This window comes from Eriocheir sinensis, unplaced genomic scaffold (genome assembly GCF_024679095.1).
Source record: "Eriocheir sinensis breed Jianghai 21 unplaced genomic scaffold, ASM2467909v1 Scaffold1055, whole genome shotgun sequence".
In the NCBI taxonomy this organism is placed as follows: Eukaryota; Metazoa; Arthropoda; class Malacostraca; order Decapoda; family Varunidae; genus Eriocheir; species Eriocheir sinensis.
In genome coordinates, this window is record NW_026110358.1 from 38,311 (window position 1) to 64,452 (window position 26,142).

Sequence of the window (26,142 nt, forward strand, 5' to 3'; positions counted from 1 at the left end):
CTCCTCCTCCTTCTTCTTCTTCCCCTCAAATTCACTCATGCTAACCAACCCTCCTCCTCCTCCTCCTCCTCCTCCTCCTCCTCCTCTTCCTCCTCCTCCTCCTCCTCCTCCTCCTCCTCCTTCTCCTCTTCACCCCCTCCTCCTCTTATTCCTCTTCCTTCTTCTCAAATTCACTCATGCTAACCAACCCTCCTCCTCCTCCTCCTCCTCCCCCTCCTCTTTCTCCTCCTCCTCCTCCTCTTCTTCCTCCTCCTCCTCCTCTCCACCCCCTCCTTCTCTTATTCCTCTTCCTTCTTCTCAAATTCACTCATGCTAACCAACAGTCCTCCTCCTCCTCCTCCTCCTCCTCCCCCTCCTCTTTCTCCTCCTCCTCCTCCTCTTCTTCCTCCTCCTTCTCCTCTCCACCCCCTCCTTCTCTTATTCCTCTTCCTTCTCAAATTCACTCATGCTAACCAACAGTCCTCCTCCTCCTCCTCCTCCTCCTCCTCCTCCTCCTCCTCCTTCTCCTCTTCACCCCCTCCTCCTCTTATTCCTCTTTCTTCTTCTCAAATTCACTCATGCTAACCAACCCTCCTCCTCCTCCTCCTCCTCCTCCTCCTCCTCCTCCTCCTCCTCCTCCTCCTCCTCCTCCTCCTCTCCTCCTCCTTCTCCTCCTCCTCCTTCTCCTCCTCCTCCTCTCCACCCCCTCCATCTCTTATTCCTCTTCCTTCTCAAATTCACTCATGCTAACCAACCATCCTCCTCCTCCTCCTCTTCCTCCTCCTCTTCCTCCTCCTCTTCCTCCTCATCCTCCTCCTCCTCCTCCTCCTCCTCCTCCTCTTCCTCCTCATCCTCCTCTTCCTCCTCCTCCTCCTCCTCCTCTTCCTCCTCCTCCTCCTCCTCCTCCTCCTCCTCTTCCTCCCCCGCCACAGGGTCAGAAGGTCAAGGAACGCCCCATTGCCAGCACCTTCTACGCACCCTTCGACCTTTACGAGCGAGGCAAGTTCGACGAGATCCTTGAGGGGATGGTCAGCTCCCACGCCCAGAACGAGGACATGGCCATTTCCGAAGCCATGACCAGCAAGATGTTCGAGGACGCTAAGACTGGTGGGTATGGGGGTATGGTGGGGGTGGGTATATAGGGGATTTTTATATTTTTTTGTTCTTCATTTTATTTGAATTATTATTATTTTATTTTTATTGTGTGTATTTAGTGCGATGTGTACGTGTGTCTGTTTTTCTTTCTCCTCCTCCTCCTCCTCCTCCTCCTCCTCCTCTTCTTCCTTTTCTGCATCATCTTCTTCTTCTTGTTCTTCCTCCTCCTCTTTTTCTTCTTGTTCTTGTTCTTCTTCTTTCTCTTCCTCCTCCTCCTCCTCCTCCTCCTCCTCTTCCTCTTCTTCCTTTTCTGCATCACCTTCTTGTTCTTCCTCCTCCTCTTTTTCTTCTTGTTCTTGTTCTTCTTCTTTCTCTTCCTCCTCCTCCTCCTCCTCCTCTTTTGCTTTATCTTCTGCATCTTTTTCCTCTTTGCTTTCCTCCTCCTCCTCCTCTTCTTCTCTCCTCTTCCTCCTCCTCTTCTTTTTCCTTGTCTCCTCCTCTGTGTGTGTGTGTGTGTGTGTGTGTGTGTGTGTGTGTGTGTATTACCTATTGCTGGTCATATATCTCTTTATATCTTTCAATATCTATCTATCTATCTATCAGGTGTTGGCCTGGACCTGGTGGCACAGATCCTGCAGCAGGGGCGTGACCACGGCATCGCTGGATACAACCGCTGGAGGCACCTCTGCGGCCTCCCGAAAGCTGCCTCCTTCCAAGGCCTGAGTGACGTCGCTGCCCCGGAAAACATCAAGAAACTACAAGGGATTTATAAGTAAGGAAGCCTTGTATTGGTAGCTTCAGTTTGCTTGTTGGGAAATGCCTATGTTGTTCTGCACTAGAGAATGTCCCTGAAGCCGAAAGCAGTGTTTATAGTGTGTTCCGGCTAGTCTGTGTCTGTCCAAGGTTAACGTTAGCTGTCAGACCGTTATGTAAGGTCTTCAGTTCTTATGGATTTAATATGATAGCAAGGAGGTAGTGGGTTAGGTCAGGTCTGTCCCAGGTTAATGTTAGCTGTCAGACCGTTATGTACAGTCTTAATTTCTTATGGATTTAATATGATAGCAAGGAGGTAGTGGGTTAGGTCAGGTCTGTCCTAGGTTAATGTTAGCTGCCTCCTGAAAGCTGTCTCCTTCCAAGACCTCAGTGATGTCGTTGCCCTGGAAAACACCAAGAAACTACAAGGGATTTATAAGTAAGGAAGCCTTGTATCAAAGCCTTAAGTCTGTGATCTTAACCCCCATACATTTCTCTGTTAACACAATTTCTTATATATTTTTTAGCCCTGAGAATACAAGATGCCTTTCCCTTCAAGATGGAGACATTGGGAAAGGCCTTTGTTATCCTGCACTAGACTAACAATGCCTTGCAAATACTACTACAACCTCTACTAACAATGTGGTAACTCTCATCCATCTCCCAGGCATGTGGATGATGTGGATCTCTTCACCGGTGGACTCGCGGAAAAGCCAAACTGTGGAGCGCTGGTCGGGCCCACGTTTGGCTGTTTGATTGGTCGCCAGTTCCACCACCTGAGGCGAGGCGATCGTTACTGGTATGAGGACGACATCCCGCCCTCCTCATTCACTAAGGGTACGTGTGTGTGTGTGTGTGTGTGTGTGTGTGTGTAGATTAGTAAGTAAATATTTATTGCTATCAAAACATCATATACATAGATACAAACAAAAACATCGTAAATTAAGCATCGGTCTGTGTGTGTGTGTGTGTGTGTGTGTGTGTGTGTGTGTGTGTGTGTGTGTTTAGAGAAGTGTTTAACCCGGTAACAGCGGGTACCATGTTTCTGAATGGTCCTTCTAAGCAAGAAAAATGAGGAAAATCATCATCCATACAAACCATTTCATAATATATATCAAAGCATTTGTGATCAGTTTATGTATCATCTTTTGGGGGGTGTTATATCATGGCACAAATTTGGCCCGTCGCTGCTACACGGTAAAGCCACAAATTTGGCCCGTCGCTGCTACACGGTAAAGCCACAAATTTGGCCCGTCGCTGCTACACGGTAAAGACACAAATTTGGCCCGTCGCTGCTACACAGTAAAGCCACAAATTTGGCCCGTCGCTGCTACACAGTAAAACCACAAATTTGGCCCGTCGCTGCTACACAGTAAAGCCACAAATTTGGCCCGTCGCTGCTACACGGTAAAGCCACAAATTTGGCCCGTCGCTGCTACACAGTAAAGCCACAAATTTGGCCTGTCGCTGCTACACGGTAAAGCCACAAATTTGGCCCGTCGCTGCTACACGGTAAAGCCACAAATTTGGCCCGTCGCTGCTACACAGTAAAGCCACAAATTTGGCCCGTCGCTGCTACACAGTAAAGCCACAAATTTGGCCCGTCGCTGCTACACGGTAAAGCCACAAATTTGGCCCGTCGCTGCTACACGGTAAAGACACAAATTTGGCCCGTCGCTGCTACACGGTAAAGCCACAAATTTGGCCTGTCGCTGCTACACGGTAAAGACACAAATTTGGCCCGTCGCTGCTACCTGGTTAAGATTCCCAACCTAAATATTTTCCTGCGTCACCAATAACATATATCTAGATAGTATTTAAAGATATACCAAGTCAATTTTTGGCTCACGTACGTTCAATAAACACTTTCAGAACAACTTTACGAGCTCTGCAAGACCAGCCTGGGACGTGTGATCTGCGACAGCAGCGACAAGCTCCAGCACGTCCAGCCCAAGGTCATGCTGGAGGCTGATTCCTTCCTGTAAGTATGAGAATGACGGTCAAACTATGAGGTTCTGTATGAGTCAGTATGTGCTGTTTTAATAAGTGTGTCTACGATAGTTTTAAGCTTGTATTCTTAAGCATCTCAGAGCGCCAGATCGCCTGTTTGAAAATAGTTACATAGATAGATAGAACGTGAATGTTGGATAGATGCGTGTGTGTGTGTGTGTGTTTATGTGACGAGCTATGTGTTACGTCTACGCATGTGTTGCCATTATGAGGGAATGTTTTGGGTTAAGGAAGGGACGGATAGCTGGACAGACAGACTGAGGACCAGGTGATAGTTAACCAAGCTCTCCACCCACAGCAATGCACCAATGGCCTGCCAGGGGAAGCATATCAAGGGTGTGGACCTGAAGAAGTGGAAGACCGCCAGCCCCAACTTCATCATTCCCGACAAGATGCTTCAGGAGAGCATTGAGAGGGCCAGGCGCGACATCACCAACATGAGGGACTCCGAGTGGAACCTCTGGGAAGCACGTGAGTGTTGGCGTGTGTGTGTGTGTGTGTGTGTGTGTGTGTTTTCTTTTTTCTTTTAATTTCAACGGTTAATATTTCTAAGTGTATATTTCTGTGTGTGTGTGTGTGTGTGTGTGAGAGAGAGAGAGAGAGAGAGAGATTTACTTATCTATATGTACGTATGTAATATAATGATAATGATGATGATGATGATAGTGAGGTCAGTACAGGGGGGTGAAGGATGGAGGGGAGGGGGGAGTGACCTAGGATGACCCCAAATACACACAATGACCTACTTTGACTATGACATTATTATTATTTTTTTCTTTCTCTGACCATCTTGTGAGCCTATGGGGAGGCCTATTCTGACATGACTTGTGATTGGTGTGTGTGTGTGTGTGTGTGTGTGTGTGTGTGTGTGTGTGTGTGTGTGTGTGTGTGTGTGTGTGTGTTTCATTATGGAAAAGGCCTATTGAAATCTACAGAACTATACTGACATGACTAGTGATTGGTGTGTGTGTGTGTGTGTGTGTGTGTGTGTGTAGCCATGGAGCCCAACTTAACAATGACACACACTGGAACATAATAATCCCATAATAAACACAAATATAACACTTAAAAATCAGGTATAAATCACAGTATAGCGTGTTCAGCGAAGTCCCAGGTGTAATTAACAGATGCCGTGAAGACTAGCTTGCCGGCACACCCTAACGCACACACCGAACACACTCTACCCTTTACACATGGTAGGTCACACACACACACATACACACACACTCCATAGATACGGAGACGGAACCACACGAGCGTAAAGCCCAGGCCTACAACTACAGCTACAACTAGGTAAATACAACAAGGTAAATACACACAATTCCCTTAACACATGTTCCCCTCTCTCTCTGACTGACTGCCACTAACACCTTCTAGCACACACACCAACTGACCCAGGACCCAGAACGAAGCAACAGACTAACTCCCGACCCAGACTGACCCCAAGCGGACACCCCAGGACGCAACGCCCGACCTGGGGGGGCCAACGCGTGACCCCTGACCTCATGCAAGCGCTGGTGGGCAGGGGGTCGGAAGCGCAGGGGAGTGAGGACTTGAAGTTGAGTCCGAGGGTTATGCGGGAGGCCGAGGAGCTTCTGACGGATTGCTTTAGCGCGGGTGTCAAGGCTTGGGGGATTATGAGGCAACACGAACGGCAGCTGTGGCAGAAACGTGAGTAACTTGACCCACACGCACTCACACACGCACTCACTCACTCACGAATGCACTCATTTTTTGTGTGGGGGGTGGGGGTTAGAAGAGGTTGTGGTGGTCCTACGCACTCATTTTTCATGTTAGGTTCGGAATATGACTTTCACCCGCACGCACGCACTCACGCACTCACAAGCCTCCTCCTCCTTCCTCCTGTTCTTGCTTATGTCCTCCTCCTCCTCCTACTCCTACTTTTTCTCATTGGAACTTTTTGTTCTTCTACATAATTTTCTTTCCTCCTCCTCCTCCTCCTCCTCCTCCTCCTCCTTTTTCTCATTCAAACTTTTTTTTCTTCTCCATATTTTTCTTTCCTCCTCCTCCTCCTCCTCCTCCTCCTTTTTCCCATTCAAACTTTTTTTTCTTCTTCATAGTTTTCTTTCCTCCTCCTCCTCCTCCTATTTTTCTCATTCAAACTTTTTTTTCTTCTCCATATTTTTCTTTCCTCCTCCTCCTCCTATTTTTCTCATTCAAACTTTCTCATTCAAACTTTTCTTACTCAGATTGTTACCCAACCGACGAGGGAAAATAACATATTAGACCTAGTACTCGTGAGTGATTCAGATCTCACACGTGAATGTCAAGTCGGCGAAAAACTGGATGGTTGCGACCATCACCTAATTCGCCTAAAAATCAGAACAGACCATGAACTCACCGAAAACACGTCCAAGATTCCAGACTACAAAAAAGCCAATTTTAACTTCGCTCGTGAGCTGCTAACCCAGACAACTTGGGAACCCATGAACCTCACTCCGGTGGACGGCGCGTGGAAAGGCTTTAAGAACAAACTCCTGGAGGTAGAGAGAACAACTGTTCCCATGAAGACAAGGAGAACAAATAATGCCACAAGCACACCATGGATGACTACCCAAGTTCGACGGGCGATTAATTTGAAGAAGAGAAAATACAACTTGCTAAAGGAAAACAGCACTGACGAGGCACGCGAACAGTACCATCAAAGCCTCAGAGCTTGCAGAACACTCATTCGCCAGAGTAAACGTGACTATGAAAAGCAAATTGCACGCGAAGCCAAGTCCAACCCGAGAAAGTTCTTCACGTATATAAGAACCAAAAAGAAGACAAAAGCAATATCGGTCCCTAAAAGATGAAAGTGACGTACTAATACAGGACAGTAGACAAATGGTCGAAATCCTAAACAGGAACTTCGCGTCAGTGTTCACGGTCGAGAATACCCAGTCCGTACCCGAGAGCCCTTCCCCACCGATGGGAATCACTCCCCTAGAAATTGGTACAATCGACGAACGGGATGTGAAAAAGTACCTAGACAAACTCGAGACAAACAAGTCCACCGGACCCGACGACTTGTCACCCAGGCTGCTCAAGGAACTCAAGCAGCAAATCCTCAAGCCACTCACCGCCATCTACAATCAGTCACTACAACAAAACAAAGTCCCGAAAGACTGGAAACAAGCGAATGTAACACCGATCTACAAAAAGGGAGACAAAAGTGTGGCCCTAAACTACAGACCAATCAGCTTGACCTCAGTGGCGGGAAAAATCCTCGAGAAGATCATCAGAGACAAACTCGTTAGGTTCCTTGAAGACAACAACATCATTTCCGATGCTCAGCACGGTTTCAGGAACAAGCGCTCATGCTTAACCAATTTATTGGACTTCTTCCAAGGTATCTATGAAAACTGGGATAATCATATCCCCAGCGATGTTATATATCTAGACTTTCAGAAAGCCTTTGACAAAGTGCCACATGAAAGACTCCTCAAGAAACTTAAGTCGGCGGGATTAGGCGACGATCTGACAGCGTGGATCAAGGACTGGCTCACTGGAAGAAAACAACGGGTTGTACTCAACGGACAGGCCTCCGAGTGGCTCCCGGTCACAAGTGGAGTGCCACAGGGGTCAGTGCTGGGACCCATACTTTTCATCATATATATCAACGACCTAGAACTAGGATTAAAATCCAATCTTTCAAAATATGCCGACGACACAAAGGTGGTTGGGAAGGCCCTCACGACGGCAGACTGCGAAATTATCCAGAGAGACCTGAACCAGATCACTCGGTGGTCAGAAAAATGGCAGATGTCCTTCAACACTACCAAATGTAAAGTAATGCATATCTGATCCAGAAACAGCAACCACATATACCACATGGGTGGCGAACCACTACACGTTGTGCAAGAGGAAAGAGACCTCGGGGTCACCATCAGCAGTGACTTGAAACAAACAAAACACTGCAAGTCCGCCTGTAAGAAAGCCAATACAATGCTTGGGTTCATATCGAGGAACTTTGAATACAAGACGCCGGGAGTTATGTTATCCTTGTATAATTCGCTGGTAAGGCCCCACCTGGAATACGCCGTGCAATTCTGGTCTCCTAATTACAGGAAAGACATTGAATTACTTGAGAGAGTACAGCGCCGCGCCACGAAGATGATACCATCACTGAGGACGAAACCCTATGAAGAGCGACTCGAGCGACTCAACCTCTTCACGTTGGAAAAGAGACGACTGCGGGGAGACATGATACAAGTCTTTAAGTACCTGAACAAGTTCAGCAACGTTGATCACTCCAAACTCTTCACGCTACAAACCAGCCTGAGAACAAGAAACAACGGAAAAACAATTCAAGCAAAGCGATGCAATACCGACATCGGCAGGAGTTATTTCTCAAATAGAGTTGTTCGCCACTGGAACAGCCTTCCTACAGAAGTGGTTAGCGCAGAGACCATCAACTCCTTCAAGAAACACATTGATCGCCACTTTGCTGCAACGGGTGTGAACTGAACGTTCCCAAGAGTAGGTACACAAGTGCTTTAATCCTTCCCTGCAAGCCACTCCTATGGCAAACGGATTGATTAAATCACTGAACGCAGGCAGCCTAGTAATGAGCCAACAGGCTTTCTGCTGCCTGCTAGTCCATGTTTCCATGTTTCCTCCTCCTTTTTCTCATTCAAACTTTTTTTTCTTCTCCATATTTTTCTTTCCTCCTCCTCCTCCTATTTTTCTCATTCAAACTTTTTTTTCTTCTCCATATTTTTCTTTCCTCCTCCTCCTCCTCCTCCTCCTCCTCCTCCTCCTAATTTTTATCATTCAAACTTTTTTTTCTTATACATATTTTTCTTTCTTCCTCCTCCTCCTCCTCTTCCTCCTTTTTCTTATTCAAACTTTTTTTCCTTACCTGACCTGCCATATAGTCCTTCCCAGCCTTACCAGACCCTTAGCAATGAGTCGGGTATTTACCAAACCTCAAACATGACCTCAAACCACTACTGGCTCTTCTCTTCTCTTCTCTTATTCTTTGTATTGTTCTTTTTATTAGTATTCTTCCTCTTCTTCTGTTTCTTCTTCCTTAATTCTTCATATTATTATTATTATTATTATTATTATTATTATTATTATTATTATTATTTTTATTATTATTATTATTATTATTATTATTATTAATATTATTATTATTATTGTTTTCTTTCATTTTCTTTTCTTATTTTCCTTATATTCTTCAGGTCAGGTCAAGTCATTACGTAGGTCATTTCTCACGACCTGACAACTAACTGACCTGTCTTTCCCCCTCCATCCCACAGGTCAGGCAGCATAAGGGCACGAAACACGCAGCTGACCGCCAGCTGAAGGACTACTGAATCCGGGTCACCAAGCAACGTCCTCGACCTGATGGAAGTGTTGGCAAACATTGACGTGAGCGACATCATGGAAATCCCCAGTGTGTTTGAGTGTGACGACCAGACCTGCCTTGCGACCATACACCACGATTCCGTACGGCGACAGGATGGTGCAATAACCTGAATTTCCCGTCCTTCGGCAAGTCATTCCGGGCCAAGAGTCGTCTGTTGAGGCCCTCCTATGAAGGTGGTGAGTGTGTGTGTGTGTGTGTGTGTGTGTGTGTGTGTGTGTGTGTGTGTGTGTGTGTGTGAGGGGGGGTTGTGTCTGTGTGTGTGTGCGTCTGTGTGTGTGTTAAGTTAGATGAGGACTACGTAATATCAATTCTGTGTGTGTGTGTGTGTGTGTGTGTGTGTGTGTGTGTGTGTGTATGAGGGTGGGTTGTGTCTGTGTGTGTCTGCGTCTGTGTGTGTGTTAAGTTACTATGGGTTTCACTGGCCGTGTTACACTGTTTTTCGCAAATAATTCCTAAACAAATTGTCGGATCAGTATGGTATTTCAACACCAAGCCTTTTACACCCCTACATAATTTATGGCCCACATAGCATATTGCTATATGTGTTTACGATGTTTACTCCTACCCTCCATATACCTCACCCCTTAACCCTTTATCACTGTCCCGCACACGTGTACGTGATAAGGAGGTATGGTACTACATACCATCACGTACATTGGTACGGAATACATTCAGTAAATATTAGAATGGTTTTGCTACCTTGTTTGGCGTCTGGGGCGGTGATAGTAGTTACTAAGATGCTACTAAAAAAGTAGTGGCTCTACTCCGCCTACTCTGATAGCATGAAATCAGTGATACGTCATGTCACGCCACGACCGGGGTGGCGTGAACGAAGTGACTTAACGTCCTGCATTGAGGACCAAGGCACAAGCACAACAACCATCAACGATGTCAGGCATGTTGCTCCATTGCCCACGTGGATGCAGGACGGCATTTGTTCTTCGCCATCGATCATAATACTTTCATTTCATAAAAATAATACAATGTATAACATACAGTAACTTCATAATATCCCACAGCATATTTTGTATATTTGTTGCCTCAAATGTACTTGATAAAGCTACAACGCCATTATTACCATTAGGCATCAATAAACAAAGATGCAGTGATGCAGAGAAGAACAATTGTGCAATTTATATGGAACCCTGTGGTTATGAACGACACAAGTCAACAAAATAATATAATGTCAACTTGACCATGTTGTGTGATAAATACACTATGTTCTAAAGAAGAACAAGTTATTACAAGAAAGTCAAGGCCACAGGTAATACAAATAGAGCGTGTTCATTCGGCTGGTCATAGGACCTACGTACAGCACATTTGCCTCCTACTACATTTGCGTAAACATGATGTTATACAGTAATGAACAACGTGATATACGTTTTGCCTCCATGAAAGCTTGCAGTACTCCCACGTTACATGTTAAGTAATACTGAAAGCTGCACACACTGCATTACTTAGATGCATACCTATATGACATACGTAGCTATAAGTACAGTACATAAAGTAAACGGTATAACATAATGGAAGAGGCAGGAAATTGAGTAATGAGGGGAGGGGAGGGTAAGGAGGAGACGGGGAGGGATACGAAAGGAGGATGGAGGGGGGAAAAATGGGAGGGTGGTGGGGGTGTTTGGGGTGGGGACGCGTCCTCTGAAAGTGTAGACGTGACCTCCTGGCTTAATATACAAGAGTAAACTCCTTCGTAAACGCATATAGCAATATGATATGTGGCCCATAAATTATGTAGGGGTGTAAAAGGCTTGGTGTTGAAATACCATACTGATCCGACAATTTGTTTAGGAATTATTTGCGAAAAACAGTGTAACACGGCCAGTGAAACCCATAGTAGATGAGGATTACGTAAGAGAAGAGAAGAGAAGAGAAGGGAAGAGAAGAGAAGAGAAGAGAAGGGAAAGAAAAATGAAAGAAAATGAGAGAGAGAGAGAGAGAGAGAGAGAGAGAGAGAGAGAGAGAGAGAGAGAGAGAGAGAGAGAGAGAGAGAGAGAGAATGCATGTATGTGTATATGTATAGACAAACAAATTATAACCACTACTACTACTAATACTACTACTACTACTAATAATAATATTAATAATAATAATAATAATAATACCATTACTGCTACTACTACAACTACTACCATTACTACAACAACTATCCCCCTATTTCCAGGCCTATCTAAGCCACTACTACTACTACTACTACTACTACTACTACTACTACTACTATTAACCCCAGTATTCTACCTCCATTTCCAGGGCTATCAAAACCCTGAGCTACGTCAATCACAGGTCAGCCGCTTCCCTCCCCTCGGCTAATCTCTACGAACATGCACAACGATGTCTCGGCTCCTCATGTTCGCTACACCCTCATGGTCATGCAATGGGGGCAGTGTATCGACCATGACATCATCTTCACGCCCATCAACAAAGGTATGTGTGTGTGTGTGTGTGTGTGTGTGTGTGTGTGTGTGTGTGTGTGTGTGTGTAATGGTTTATTGCTAACATTTTAAGAGTTTTTTAATTGTATAACTATAAATATCTTGGCTATATCTATGTCTGTGTGTGTGTGTGTGTAAGTAATGGTTTAATGCTAACATTTTAAGAGTTTTTAATTGTATAACTATAAATATCTTGGCTATATCTATGTCTGTGTGTGTGTGTGTGTGTGTGTAAGTAATGGTTTATTGCTAACATTTTAAGAGTTTTTAATTGTATAACTATAAATATCTTGGCTATATCTATGTCTGTGTGTGTGTGTGTGTGTGTGTGTGTGTGTGTGTGTGTGTAAGTAATGGTTTATTGCCAACATATTTAAGACAGTTTTCCAATTGCATAACTTAAATACCTTGGCTATATCTATGTCTCTCTGTTTTGTATATATCTGATCTCTCTCTCTCTCTCTCTCTCTCTCTCTCTCTCTCTCTCTCTCTCTCTCTCTCTCTCTCTCTCTCTCTCTCTCTCTCTCTCTCTCTCTCTCTCTCTCTCTCTCTCTCTCTCTCTCTCTCTCTCTCTCTCTCTCTCTCTCTCTCTCTCTCTCTCTCTTGTTATAGTAGGATATCAATGTATTATTATTATTTAATATCACCACGAATTAGGCATACAATTGTCAATGGAAAAACCCCACGACAGATAGATCACGCCACCTTATAGGAATGTCGTCCGTCAGTGTTTACCGTCTCAGTTTTGTATACTTAGCACTCCGATGGTGCGTGGAGGTCACCTTGACATACGTGACCAATTGTAACAATTATTTTCCAACCTGTAACTCGCCACTCCTTCACGAGAGTCCGACTGACACACAACGACAGTCGCTCTCGCTCCGTCGCTTCTTGTACATAAAGGCTACGAATATAATTCGCCTTAAGGAAGCTGAAGTCTTAATCAACACCCTTTAAACGCCCCCCGACAAGCCCGTTACATTTGGTTGGCAGCGGTCACCCCGCGCCTGTGCCTTCGCTACCTCGTTCTCTTCCAAGCCACGAGAACTCACCAACAAAACTCCGGGGACAGGCGTGCAAGGGAAGAAGGAGTCAACGCACCAGCCGTCCGCGGCAACGCACCTGCCGTCCGCGGCAACGCACATGCCGTCCGCGGCAACGCACCAGCCGTCCGCGGCATCTCACAAGGCGCCCACCTACGTGCAACTCACAAGGCGCCAGCTACAAGCATCTCACAAGTCGCCACCTACGTGCAACTCACAAGGCGCCAGCTACAAGCATCTCACAAGTCGCCACCTACGTGCAACTCACAAGGTGCCAGCTACAAGCATCTCACTAGTCGCCACCTACGTGCAACTCACAAGGCGCCAGCTACAAGCATCTCCCAAGTCGCCACCTACGTGCAACTCACAAGGCGCCAGCTACAAGCATCTCCCAAGTCGCCACCTACGTGCAACTCACAAGGCGCCAGCTACAAGCATCTCGCAAGTCGCCACCTACGTGCAACTCACAAGGCGCCAGCTACAAGCATCTCACAAGTCGCCACCTACGTGCAACTCACTAGGCGCCAGCTACAAGCATCTCCCAGGTCGCCACCTACGTGCAACTCACAAGGCGCCAGCTACAAGCATCTCCCAAGTCGCCACCTACGTGCAACTCACATGGCACCAGCTACAAGCATCTCACAAGTCGCCACCTACGTGCAACTCACACGGCGCCAGCTACAAGCATCTCACAAGTCGCCACCTACGTGCAACTCACAAGGCGCCATCTACAAGCCTCGAGCACACCAGCTATAAGCAACTCTACAGGCGTCCAGCCTACAAGCCTCGAGCACACCAGCTACAAGCCTACAGGCTCTACAGCCTACAAGCCTCGAGCACACCAGCTTCAAGCAACTCTACAGGCGTCAAGCCTACAAGCCCCGAGCACACCCACAGGCCTACGCAGCCGATAGCGAGGGCCACAATCTAGAAGCCGCTCCCCCGCTTCAAGCCAGCACTGCTACGTACCCTGCAAGCCACTCCACGATACGGCAGAGGTATTCACACCTGCAACGTGGAGGCACGCCCCGCTGACCTTGGGACACCCCGCATGCCCCTCGCTCCACAGCTGGCGGCACCACCGCCGCTGCCGGGAGCATCGGCCCAAACCTCTTCCGACAAACAGTCAGCAAGGGTACCCGGGGACATCTCCCGGTGACTGCAAGCTGTTCCCACTACCGTTTCTTGCAAGGCGTCTTCTCAAGAGGTTACACACCCAAGTCGTCTTGTCTGCCACCGCCGCCCATCTCTTACTATAACAAGGACGACGCGGCCATCATACGTCTGGCGGCAGTGTACCAGCTCCCAGCCGCGCACCGCGGCCGCTCATTTTGCTGGGTCAGCAGTTTTTCAACCTCCATTGCGAGTCCTCCGATGTCAGCCCATCCCTCACCTCTCACCGCCGCTGTGGCCGCGGCCGAGGTTTCCTGACGCGCCTACAACGACTGCACGTCACCCAGGGCATCACAAGCCGTCGCCCTCTCCACTACATCAGCTGACTAATCTTGGTATTTGTGGATATTCCCTTCTTGTCCAAATATGCCGCCTCGGCTTATTTTCATTATTGTCCGTGCAGGGGCACGATTTTTTTTATTTCTGTGTTCCTACCGCTGTTAATCAGTCATAATTGTGGGAGTAACGTTCATTCGCATACGATATTGATTCTTTCTTATTGTTTGCTAGCGAGTCTATTGAGTATAGTGTGAGTTCCCTGATCAAATTTAATCTTCATCAGTGTGCCCTGCCTCCGTTTTCTTTTCACCGCTCGAGAGAAAACGTGAGCTTCAATGGTATACTCACTTAACATACCACTTTGTTTATATAGTTATTCTTTCTATATATACCCATATCATTAGGGCATTCCATTATAACCTTAACTTCTATTACGTCTAAACAGGCACCTTGCTAGCCATTCTTTCTTGCCTTTTTAGGGTTTCAACGCAAACTATTCATTCATACACGTTCCGGTTATTGGTTCATATTTACAGCTATCAACATATGCTCCTATTTTGTAAATGATTTACACCATAGTATGAACAAAGACACTCTCGCTAAACTCGGCGACACCTTTAAACAGTTGGCTCGTCCTTCAAGTGAAGAGGGACTGGAACACGATACCACAACCAGTGAATTTACTAAGGTAATCTTCTGTTCAGGCACTCATTATTTATCAATTACAGGCCGCAGAATTCGTTCACCCCCGGGTTCGTCTGCATACTTACAACCCACTCAAGGTTCAAGGACACCCTCACCAGCATCCCCTCGCACCAGCCGCAGTATTACAGGCTCAAAGTAAGTCTCTCTCACCTGTTGTTTTTGCAAGCAATCAGGACATTCTGAACATTCTTGCTTCGCGAAACGTAGGGAATCAACACCTTCAAGACTGGACTCAGATAGGAGGTCAGGAGGTTACAGGGGCGGGCATCATTCATCACACAGGAACCCTAGGCCAAACCATCAGCGGAAGGCTGCCTTTTGCCATATCCACGGGAATTGTTTTCATGATTCAGACAGTTGTTCTGCAATACAAAAGGCCAAGGAGGAACAGAAGTACAAGTCCTCAGCGGACAGTAAACCACACTCCTCTTCTCAGAATAAAAAGACATGACTTCGTGACAGCCCCGAGGCGTACATCCAAGTGTCCCTTAAGGAAAATACTAATTGGGAGCACCTTGACTCCGTCATTGCCGCCTTGGGACGGACAAGCATAATTGCCCTCCCTTGCAAGGTGGGCAACACTTCACTCACCTTAGCGGTTGACACAGGTGCCACAGTCAATGTCATATCCGACTCCGCTTACAGGTCACTGACACGACAAGCGAGTGGGGAAAATTGGCCGCTCCAAGAGAACGACCTGAATGTGATAGGCGTGACGGGCACCACTTTGGGAATCCTTGGGCGAGTACCGCTAACAGTCAGCTTACATGAAAAAGTATGTCCCTTTCGAGATTTCTTTTATGTCTCTAGCAGGTTTGCTTTACCTGTGGATGGGATCTTAGGATTGAACGCCATGAAAGACCTGCACATCGCCATAAACCCTGTAAGCAACGCGATCGTGTATCAAGGCCGACGCATACAGGGGATGGTCAATCCATCGCCTCTGTCAACTGTAATCTCACCCTCAGAGGTGGAAAATGACCAACCCACCACAGACTCAGGGGCTGCCACCGCCCAAGTGTCCCCTCTTACGGTCAAACCACACGAAACCATTGCAGACTTGTGGCGGACAGTAACGGCAGTCGTAGAAGGTCCTCATATAGTTCCGGATCGTGCTGCAAAACTTGTTAAAATCCGTTTGCCTAACGCCCCTCCGGCGGGCAGTGATGTGTATCGACGGAGTTCCTCACGTACACCGCGTGACGGTGGAGGTAACTCTTGCGACAGTCAAGGAGGGAGGTTTTGCAGAGGCATTGGTAATAAACACGTCTGGATCCCCTGTATCCTTAAAACACGGTGTTCGATTATGCCAGTGTCTAGTGTATGGGAGAAATGTCGCCCCGGAACCAGCTGAATACCCTTCAGCCCAAGTTTCAGGCATATCCTCGGCGTGTCAGGCTTCTCCCGAACAAGACACAGCTCATTTAGAGGCGTTCCTAAAAGTTGCACACTATTCCGAAATTAAGCCAACCTTAGTCCAGCTTCTGGAGCATTATCGGGGGGCGCTTGCTCTACCAGGCGAGCCGCTTGGAGTTACGCAGTGTGCTGAACACCACATTAAGTTAAAACCCAATACAAATCCTGTATATATCAATGCGTACAAGCTCCCCCACAGTCAGAGGGAGGTGGTGCAACAACTTATCTCTGAAATGTTAGAACAAGGTGTCATCAAAGAATCGAATTCCCCGTGGAATTCGCCCTTGTTCCTGGTTCCAAAGAAAGACGGCTCTTATCGTCCTGTGATTGATTTCCGGCGTGTGAACACCGCGACCGTGGATGATCATTTTCCGCTTCCCGTTCTTAGAGATCTTCTGATGTGTCTCGGTAGAGGAAATAAAGTCTTTACGAGTCTTGATCTGGTCAGTGGCTACTGGCAACTGCCCATGGCCCCCGAGTCACGTGAAATAACGGCTTTCAGCACGCCTCATGGCCACTATGAGTGGACAAGGATGCCGTTCGGGCTCAAAGGAGCTCCCTTGACTTTCCAAAGGACAATGAACAGTATTTTTGGTGACTTGCTGGGCAACTCTGTCTATGTGTATTTAGACGACATCATCATAGCAAGTAAAGACGTGCATGCACACATGGAAACACTAAAAGCAGTCCTACACAGACTTCAAGAGGTCGGATTAAAGCTCAAAATCACCAAATGTGAATTTTTAAAGCCTCGGATCAAGTTATTGGGGCATGTCGTGGACGAATTCGGCATCCATACAGTGGACGACAAAATAAAGGCTATTGCCGAGTTCCCTCAGCCAACGTCTGCGGACAAGGTACGGTCTTTCTTGGGTGTCGCAGGTTATTACAGGCCTTTCATTAAGGACTTCGCAGCTCGCTCGAGTCCCCTAACCCATCTTTTAAAGAAAGACGTACCATTTCAGTGGCTCCCAGCTCAACAAACGAGTTTTGAGGATTTAAAGAAAGCGCTTCAACGGTCTCCGGTCCTTGTCTTTCCGGATTTCAAGGACCCCTTTCAGCTTTGTACCGACGCTTCGGCTAGTGGAGTAGGAGCCGCGCTGATGCAAACAGATATGTCCGCCAAAAAGCATGTGATAGCGTTCGCCAGTCGAGTACTTACAGCTCCGGAAAAGAACTATTCTGTTAACCACCTAGAGGCTCTTGCCATTGTGTGGGCTCTGAAGCATTTTCGTGACATTGTGATGGGGTACAAAATTGTGGTGTTTACGGACCACGTGGCCATAACTGATCTTTTCAAGGGAAAAAACCTACACGGTCGTCTGGCAAGATGGTTCTTAACGATCCAAGCATACAATCCGGAGATAAAATACATCACCGGAAAACAAATGTGGTCGCAGATGCATTATCTCGGAATGTTCCTATAGTCAAGATTACCACCCACGAGGTCATCCACAACTTCACTTAACCTGAGCTACACACTGCTCAGCGTGACCACCCTGTGTGGAAGAGGTTAATTTACGCCCTCGAGTCGGGAGACGAATCAAACCTTCCTGAATTGCCAGTTCCCTTTTCACAATTCTTCCTATCAGAGGACAACCTCCTTTGTAGGTCATGGCCAACCAGACCGGTACCTATAGACCAACTGGTCATCCCAGACATATACGTCCCCGTGACGCTTAAGCTGGTCCATAACACACCCATTGCGGGTCACCCAGGAAGAGACAAGACGCTGTCTGTCACCAGACGAAAATTCTACTGGCCCACATTACGGGTTGATGTAGAAAAACATGTCGCACATTGTGTCGTTTGTGCTAAGCACAAGGGGTCCGTCAAAGGGCCAGCACCTATGTTGCAATACCCAGTACCAGAGGCGCCATGGGATGTTGTTAATATAGACTTACTACAGCTCCCCCAGAGCCAACATGGCTCGCGCTACTTATTGGTGTGCGTCGACCAGTTCTCTAGGTTTCTAGTTCTAGCGCCTCTCAAGGACAAGACAGCCACACGCGTGGCCCATGCCCTCGTGACTCACGTGTTGTGTCCACATTCGTCTCCTCGAATTCTTCTGAGTGACAATGGCACCGAGTTTAGGAACTCAGTATTGAGCGAAATATGCGCTCAGTTTAACATCACGCAATCCTTCATCACAGCTTACCACCCAGCTGCTAATGGGTTGGCGGAGAGGGCTAATAGGAAAATCTTACAGGTCCTCAGGCCTATCGTGAACGATCTCCACGATAATTGGGAGGATTGGCTATCGCATATAGCTTCCATAAATACGTCGGTAAACGACTCTACGGGGAAGTCTCCCTACTACATCTTGTATGGGGTGGAGAAACGTCTTCCGTACGACTTCCTAACAACCCCACAGCAACCTCTCTACACCATTGATAGGTACGCACAACAGCAGATGCATATGTTTTCCAAGATACACTCAGAAGTTAGGTGTACGTTAAAAGCTACGAAGGTTGAAATGATGTCAAAACAACACAAACAGGCCGTCCCGGTGAATTTCAAAGAGAGTGACACAGTCATGATTAAGCAAGCGGAATGGAGTTCGAAACTGGGGGCTAAATTCGTGGGTCCTTACCGAGTTGTTCGGAATGTCAGGGGAAATCGGTTCGAGGTTCTCGAGTCGAATAGTGGAGTCAGTCTAGAAGTTCACAGTGATCGTCTGAAAGTAATTCCCTCACCTTTGGACCTTGATATTGGTACTTCCCCCTCAGAGTCAAATGTTCAACAAGATAATCCCAACACCCATAGCTATAACTTGAGACCACAGGTTTAAATACTTCATTCCCACCACTTTCAGATCATGATGTTGCGTTTTCTGACCATCTTGTTGTCCCTCGGCTCCCTGCTTGCAACAACACCCATCCATCTGAAGCCTGGTGCCCTCACGGCACACATAGGAGAGGTCTTCCTCATAGAAGATGTGCTCCTCGTAAAATATCCATATACTTCCTTGACCAACACCACGGACACAATCAGGATAGTCTCAGAAAAAACTACTCGGCATGGCAGACGCCATCCGGGCTACCAAGACTAGGGAATCAAAGGCTCCTTCTAGTACCAACTCTCTGACTCTTTTTCAACTACTGGAGGATAGGATTCTGTTCTTACGGGGAAAAGTTGATGAGGTAAACATGGATTATAGTTTTCACTCAGTTCACTCTCAGGTAAAGAGGGGGTTGCTCAACATCGTTGGGTCCGCCTCAAAGTTCCTTTTCGGTACGGCTACCGACGAGGACGTTCGCGATTTGCGGGACCACTACGCTCATGTACTTTCCTTTGCTGCTCGAAATCGCAGGGTGATCAACGCCAATTGTAGAAAACTTGCGCAATTGCATACTAACATTGAGGAACTGCTAGAGCAGACAAATAAGATGGTAGAGGTTATCAACATAGTTGTCAAACAGATCGACCAGGTGAATCAGTTTCTCCTCCTAGATCAGGCCTTGCATGTATTGGAAAACGTCATTAGCTCCGTCGCAACGGCAAATCAGCAGGTTATTAGCAACATGGTTGATGCAGCGCACGGTAGAGTCACACCTGCCTTGTTCCCTCTACACGATTTGAGAACGACTGTCCAGATCGGGTATCAAAATTATAGCCTGACGCCTTTATTCACCCCGGACATGAGTCAATATTTTTACCCCTTGATTGAGTCCAGCCTCACCCCTGATTGCATAATCATTCATGTTCCCTTTCAGACGGCGGACGTGTTTGAGGCACACGAAATTGTCCCGTTCCCTTTTTCGGCAAAGGACAGTGTGTTGGCCCTGGACACGTCCCCGTCTCTTGTTCTAATCGCGAAGGATTTCGCTCTGTATTCTACGGGTAGCTACTCACTCTTGCAGTATTGCAAGGAGACGGTCTTCGGGCGATTCTATTGCTCTGCGTCTCTCTTTGCCTTCCTTCCAGTTCGGGGAGGAGTATACGAGATCGCCCTCACCCGCGTGAACGCGTCTGACGCTCTTTCCCTGTGCCCTTACAAGCAGCTAACACCAACGCCTGTTTTCCATAAGAACTTTCAGGGTCTGCATTATTTTTATTTCCCTCAGTCCTTCTATGTATCGGTCATCTGCCCGGAGGGTACCACTTATCAACGGGTTACTGGTCACTATGCCATAGCGGAAGCATGCTATATCCGCTCCACTAACATAACAACGTACCCGTCCCAGATTCGTCTGGTTTTCACGGCCAATATTTCCCATCGAGTGTTTCTTCTACGGTCTCTCGATGACATTCATTTCTCCAGCATCTCGTCTGTGACTAATTCCCTTAATTCATTGTCTTTCGCGAACAAAACAGAGTTTGCGGAAACCCTGGAGGAAACGCTGCCTGATTATTTGCATCTCCCCTACCTGTACCCTGGATTTTTTGTACCAATGTTTCTGATGTTCGTCAGTCTCGTCGTCATGTGCTACCTTATTAGGAGAAACTCTGTCCTGCACGATTATTTGGTTGTGCAGACACGGCGACTGGATGCCGGGAGGCCACTGGCAAGGTAGTTTTTCCTTTTCTCAGACAAGTCAGGGGACAGAAACCTGGCTGCTCCTATACTTAACATTGTACTGTGTTTCACTACTGTATTTTTTGGGGGGGAGCTAGATCAACGTTTCATTGTCTGTAACTATGCCAGTTGATAGTTTCTTATACATGTGTCCTTATATTTATCTTTTGAGAGGTTTCTTATGTTTCATGTCACACACGTTGTGGTTTCCCTCTCCCTATTTATATTATAATTCCACATCTGTTCTTCCATAGCCAGTGTTTTAATATAATTGTATCATAGGCAGTCTGCTTGACAAACTCCCACTATGTATGTTCATGGTACCTAGACTGCTATTTCGATTTTTATATATCGCGAGGTCGCGATCACTGGTAGGTGACCGAGCAGTGTTATAGTAGGATATCAATGTATTATTATTATTTAATATCACCACGAATTAGGCATACAATTGTCAATGGAAAAACCCCACGACAGATAGATCACGCCACCTTATAGGAATGTCGTCCGTCAGTGTTTACCGTCTCAGTTTTGTATACTTAGCACTCCGATGGTGCGTGGAGGTCACCTTGACATACGTGACCAATTGTAACAATTATTTTCCAACCTGTAACTCGCCACTCCTTCAAGAGAGTCCGACTGACACACAACGACAGTCGCTCTCGCTCCGTCGCTTCTTGTACATAAAGGCTACGAATATAATTCGCCTTAAGGAAGCTGAAGTCTTAATCAACACCCTTTAAACGCCCCCCGACAAGCCCGTTACACTCTCTCTCTCTCTCTCTCTCTCTCTCTCTCTCTCTCTCTCTCTCTCTCTCTCTCTCTCTCTCTCTCTCTGCAGGACTCCATTCTTGACTGCCGGCGCTGTGACTCACCCCAGACGGTTCACCCCGAGTGCTTCCCTATCGGCATTCCCTCCAATGACCCGTTCTTTCCACCAGTCAATATCTCCTCTGGGCAGCCTTTCTGCATCCCTCTGACGCGCTCCATGCCGGGACAGCTGACTCTAGGTATGTGTGTGTGTGTGTGTGTGTGTGTGTGTGTGTGTGTGTGTGTGTGTGTGTGTGTGTGTGTGTACCTAACTTACCCTAACTTAACTTAACCATTATCTAAGTTGGTCTTGAAATCATAAATCGTATGTGTATGTGTGTGTGTGTCTGTGTGTGTGTATGTGTGTGTGTGTGTGTGTTTACATTGTTTTCTTTTTATACTTATCTTCTCTCTCTCTCTCTCTCTCTCTCTCTCTCTCTCTCTCTCTCTCTCTCTCTCTCTCTCTCTCTCTCTCTCTCTCTCTCTCTCTCTCTCTCCTTGACCTTTCTTGACCCAGGTTACCGAGAGCAGATGAACCAGGTCACTGCATTTGTGGATGCCTCACACACCCATGGCTCAGACAAGTGTGAACAGAGACAGCTGAGAATGCTAACGGTGAGGGTTTGTTATTGTTATTGTTATTGTTATTGTTATTATTATTAGTAGTATTAGTATTGTTGTTGTTATTATGGAAGGGAAGGAAAGGAGAGAGAGATGGAGGGTAATGAGAGAGAGAGAGAGAGAGAGAGAGAGAGAGAGAGAGACTAATATCACCATTGTCACTCAACAGGATGGCAAGCTGCGTGGCACTCCTAACCCCTTGAGAGGCAAGCTGCTGCTGCCCACTGAGCAGGAGAATCATGAGTGCCAGGCACCATCAGGAAGGTGTTTCATAGGAGGTAGGTCCCCAGAGAGTGCCATACACACCCTGGCAATACACAACACCATTGGCACTATAGAACACCCTGATACTACACACTGCATCTTGGCACTATATACAACAGCTTGGTACTACACACCACCCTTGGCACTATAGAACAGCCTGGCACTATATACAACAGCTTGGCACTACACACGACCCTTGGCACTATAGAACAGCCTGGCACTATACAGAACACCCTTGGCACTATAGAACAGCCTGGCACTATATACAACAGCTTGGCACTACACACGACCCTTGGCACTATAGAACAGCCTGGCACTATACAGAACACCCTTGGCACTATAGAACAGCCTGGCACTATATAGAACACCCTTGGCACTATAGAACAGCCTGGCACTATATACAACAGCTTGGCACTACACACCACCCTTGGCACTATAGAACAGCCTGGCACTATACAGAACACCCTTGGCACTATAGAACAGCCTGGCACTATACAGAACACCCTTGGCACTATAGAACAGCCTGGCACTATACAGAACACCCTTGGCACTATAGAACAGCCTGGCACTATACAGAACACCCTTGGCACTATAGAACAGCCTGGCACTATACAGAACACCCTTGGCACTATAGAACAGCCTGGCACTATACAGAACACCCTTGGCACTATAGAACAGCCTGGCACTATATAGAACACCCTTGGCACTATAGAACAGCCTGGCACTATATAGAACACCCTTGGCACTATAGAACAGCCTGGCACTATACAGAACACCCTTGGCACTATAGAACAGCCTGGCACTATATAGAACACCCTTGGCACTATAGAACAGCCTGGCACTATACAGAACACCCTTGGCACTATAGAACAGCCTGGCACTATACAGAACACCCTTGGCACTACACACGACCCTTGGCACTATAGAACAGCCTGGCACTATACAGAACACCCTTGGCACTATAGAACAGCCTGGCACTATATAGAACACCCTTGGCACTATAGAACAGCCTGGCACTATATAGAACACCCTTGGCACTATAGAACAGCCTGGCACTATATAGAACACCCTTGGCACTATAGAACAGCCTGGCACTATACAGAACACCCTTGGCACTATAGAACAGCCTGGCACTATATAGAACACCCTTGGCACTATAGAACAGCCTGGCACTATACAGAACACCCTTGGCACTATAGAACAGCCTGGCACTATATAGAACACCCTTGGCACTATAGAACAGCCTGGCACTATACAGAACACCCTTGGCACTATAGAACAGCCTGGCACTATACAGAACACCCTTGGCACTATAGAACAGCCTGGCACTATACAGAACACCCTTGGCACTATAGAACAGCCTGGCACTATACAGAACACCCTTGGCACTATAGAACAGCCTGGCACTATTGAACAGCCTGGCACTATACAGAACACCCTTGGCACTACACACGACCCTTGGCACTATACACAGAACACACTTTTCTTCCTCTTAATTCTTTTTCTTCTTCTTTTTCTTCTTTTCTTCCTCTAATTCTTCTTTTTCTTGTCCTTTTCTTCTTCTAATTCTTTTTCTTCTTTTTCTTCCTCTAATTATTTCTTCTTCCTTTTCTTCCTCTAATTCTTTTTCTTCTTTCTTTTTCTTCTTCTAATTATTTTTTTTCTTTCTTCCTCTAATTATTTTTCTTTTTTTCTTCCTTTAATTCTTTTCTTCTTCTTTTTCTTCCTCTTATTCTTTTTCTTCTTCTTTTTCTTTCTCTAATTCTTCTTTTTCTTTCTTTTCTTCCTCTAATTCTTCTTCCTTTTTTTCCTCTAATTCTTCATCTTCTTCTTTTTAATCCAATCTTTATTTTTCTTGTTGTACTTTTTCTCCCAGGTGACACTCGGCCTCTGAGCAGCCAGGTCTCACCGCGCTTCACACCCTCATGATGCGTGAGCACAACTGCGTCGCTGGGGAGCTCAAGCGCCTCAACAAGCACTGGAGCGACGAGCAGCTCTTCCAGAACGCTCGGCGGATCGTGACGGCCATCAACCAACATGTGACGTACAATGAGTGGCTGCCGAGAGTCCTGGGATGGAACGCAGTCAACCTGTATGGCCTTAACCTGCTGCCAGAGGAATACTGTGAAGGTGAGAGCCTCTAGGGTGCCACTAAGGGTTGTAGGGCACTATGTTCAAGGGGCACTAAGCTTAAGAGGCACTGGGCTTGATGGCTAACTAGTGCTACGTAAAGCCTGAGGGTGACTTGCGCTCTTTGAAATAAAACTCTGACCTCCTTATGACGTAAAATACACCTCAAATACATGATAGACACCCATGATAGTTATAATGAAGTGTTGTTTTGGTTACACACAATAGCTAACCCAGAGAGTGCAGATTTAAATGCTTAAGTCTGTCCTCGTATGGCAAGTTTTTCATCCTCCTCTGTTCAGATTCTAACACAGCTCACTCTCTCCTTCTCTCCCATCTCCCCTCGGCAGGTTACGACACATATTGAGGACCTTTGGAAGAGGCTGCTGACGTTAGGGGCGGCGGAAGGGTCTGCCTCATAGATCTCAGAAAGGAAAGTTTGGGACGTACCTTGAATCAGTCGGCTCCTTGACGACAGTACACACTCCAAGGCTGGGGCTCCTTCCTCTTTGTCTTCCTCAAATTTCAGACTTTCCTCTCATATGTTCATTTTTCCTCCTCTGTCATGTGTGTTTCTCTCTCTCTCTCTCTCTCTCTCTCTCTCTCTCTCTCTCTCTCTCTCTCTCTCTCTCTCTCTCTCTCTCTCTCTCTCTCTCTCTCTCTCTCTCTCTCTCTCTCTCTCACAATAAATACTCTGTCTCTCTATATATCTACTCTCTCTAAATAAACCTCCTCTCTCTCTCTCTCTCTCTCTCTCTCTCTCTCTCTCTCTCTCTCTCTCTCTCTCTCTCTCTCTCTCTCTCTCTCTTCTCAATAAATCCTCTCTCTCTCTCTCTCTCTCTCTCTCTCTCTCTCTCTCTCTCTCTCTCTCTCTCTCTCTCTCTCTCTCTCTCTCTCTCTCTCTCTCTCTCCTCAATAAATGTACTCTCTCTCCTCAATAAATCCTCTTCCTTCTCAATAAATTCTCTCTCTCTCTCTCTCTCTCTCTCTCTCTCTCTCTCTCTCTCTCTCTCTCTCTCTCTCTCTCTCTCTCTCTCTCTCTCTCTCTCTCTCTCTCTCCCCTTCTCAATAAATCCTCTCTCTCTCTCTCTCTCTCTCTCTCTCTCTCTCTCTCTCTCTCTCTCTCTCTCTCTCTCTCTCTCTCTCTCTCTCTCTCTCTCTCTCTCTCTCTCTCCTCAATAAATCTAGTCTCCTCAATAAATCTCTCCTTCTCAATAAATTCTCTCTCTCTCTCTCTCTCTCTCTCTCTCTCTCTCTCTCTCTCTCTCTCTCTCTCTCTCTCTCTCTCTCTCTCTCTCCTCAATAAATCCTCTTCCTTCTCAATAAATTCTCTCTCTCTCTCTCTCTCTCTCTCTCTCTCTCTCTCTCTCTCTCTCTCTCTCTCTCTCTCTCTCTCTCTCTCTCTCTCTCTCTCTCTCTCTCTCTCTCTCTCTCCCTTCTCTCTCTCTCTCTCTCTCTCTCTCTCTCTCTCTCTCTCTCTCTCTCTCTCTCTCTCTCTCTCTCTCTCTCTCTCTCTCTCTCAATAAA

General features: G+C 46.7%; 1 protein-coding gene and 1 pseudogene across 2 annotated transcripts; both read left to right on the forward strand.

The window, feature by feature from the left end:
* Positions 1–681: 681 nt before the first annotated feature.
* On the forward strand, positions 682–25,096 carry LOC126989108 (heme peroxidase 2-like; annotated as a pseudogene).
* Positions 12,266–21,551, forward strand: LOC126989109 (uncharacterized). 2 transcript variants are annotated; one of them, XM_050847683.1, is made up of 3 exons: positions 12,266–14,209; positions 14,882–14,993; positions 19,090–21,551. In XM_050847683.1, exon 3 carries the CDS (start codon positions 19,295–19,297, stop codon positions 20,789–20,791), a length of 1,497 nt encoding a protein of 498 aa, XP_050703640.1. In that variant the 5' UTR covers positions 12,266–14,209; positions 14,882–14,993; positions 19,090–19,294; the 3' UTR covers positions 20,792–21,551. The 2 variants fall into 2 exon arrangements, with proteins under 2 accessions (XP_050703640.1, XP_050703639.1); XM_050847682.1 differs by having other exon boundaries at positions 12,266–14,993.
* Positions 25,097–26,142: the final 1,046 nt, after the last annotated feature.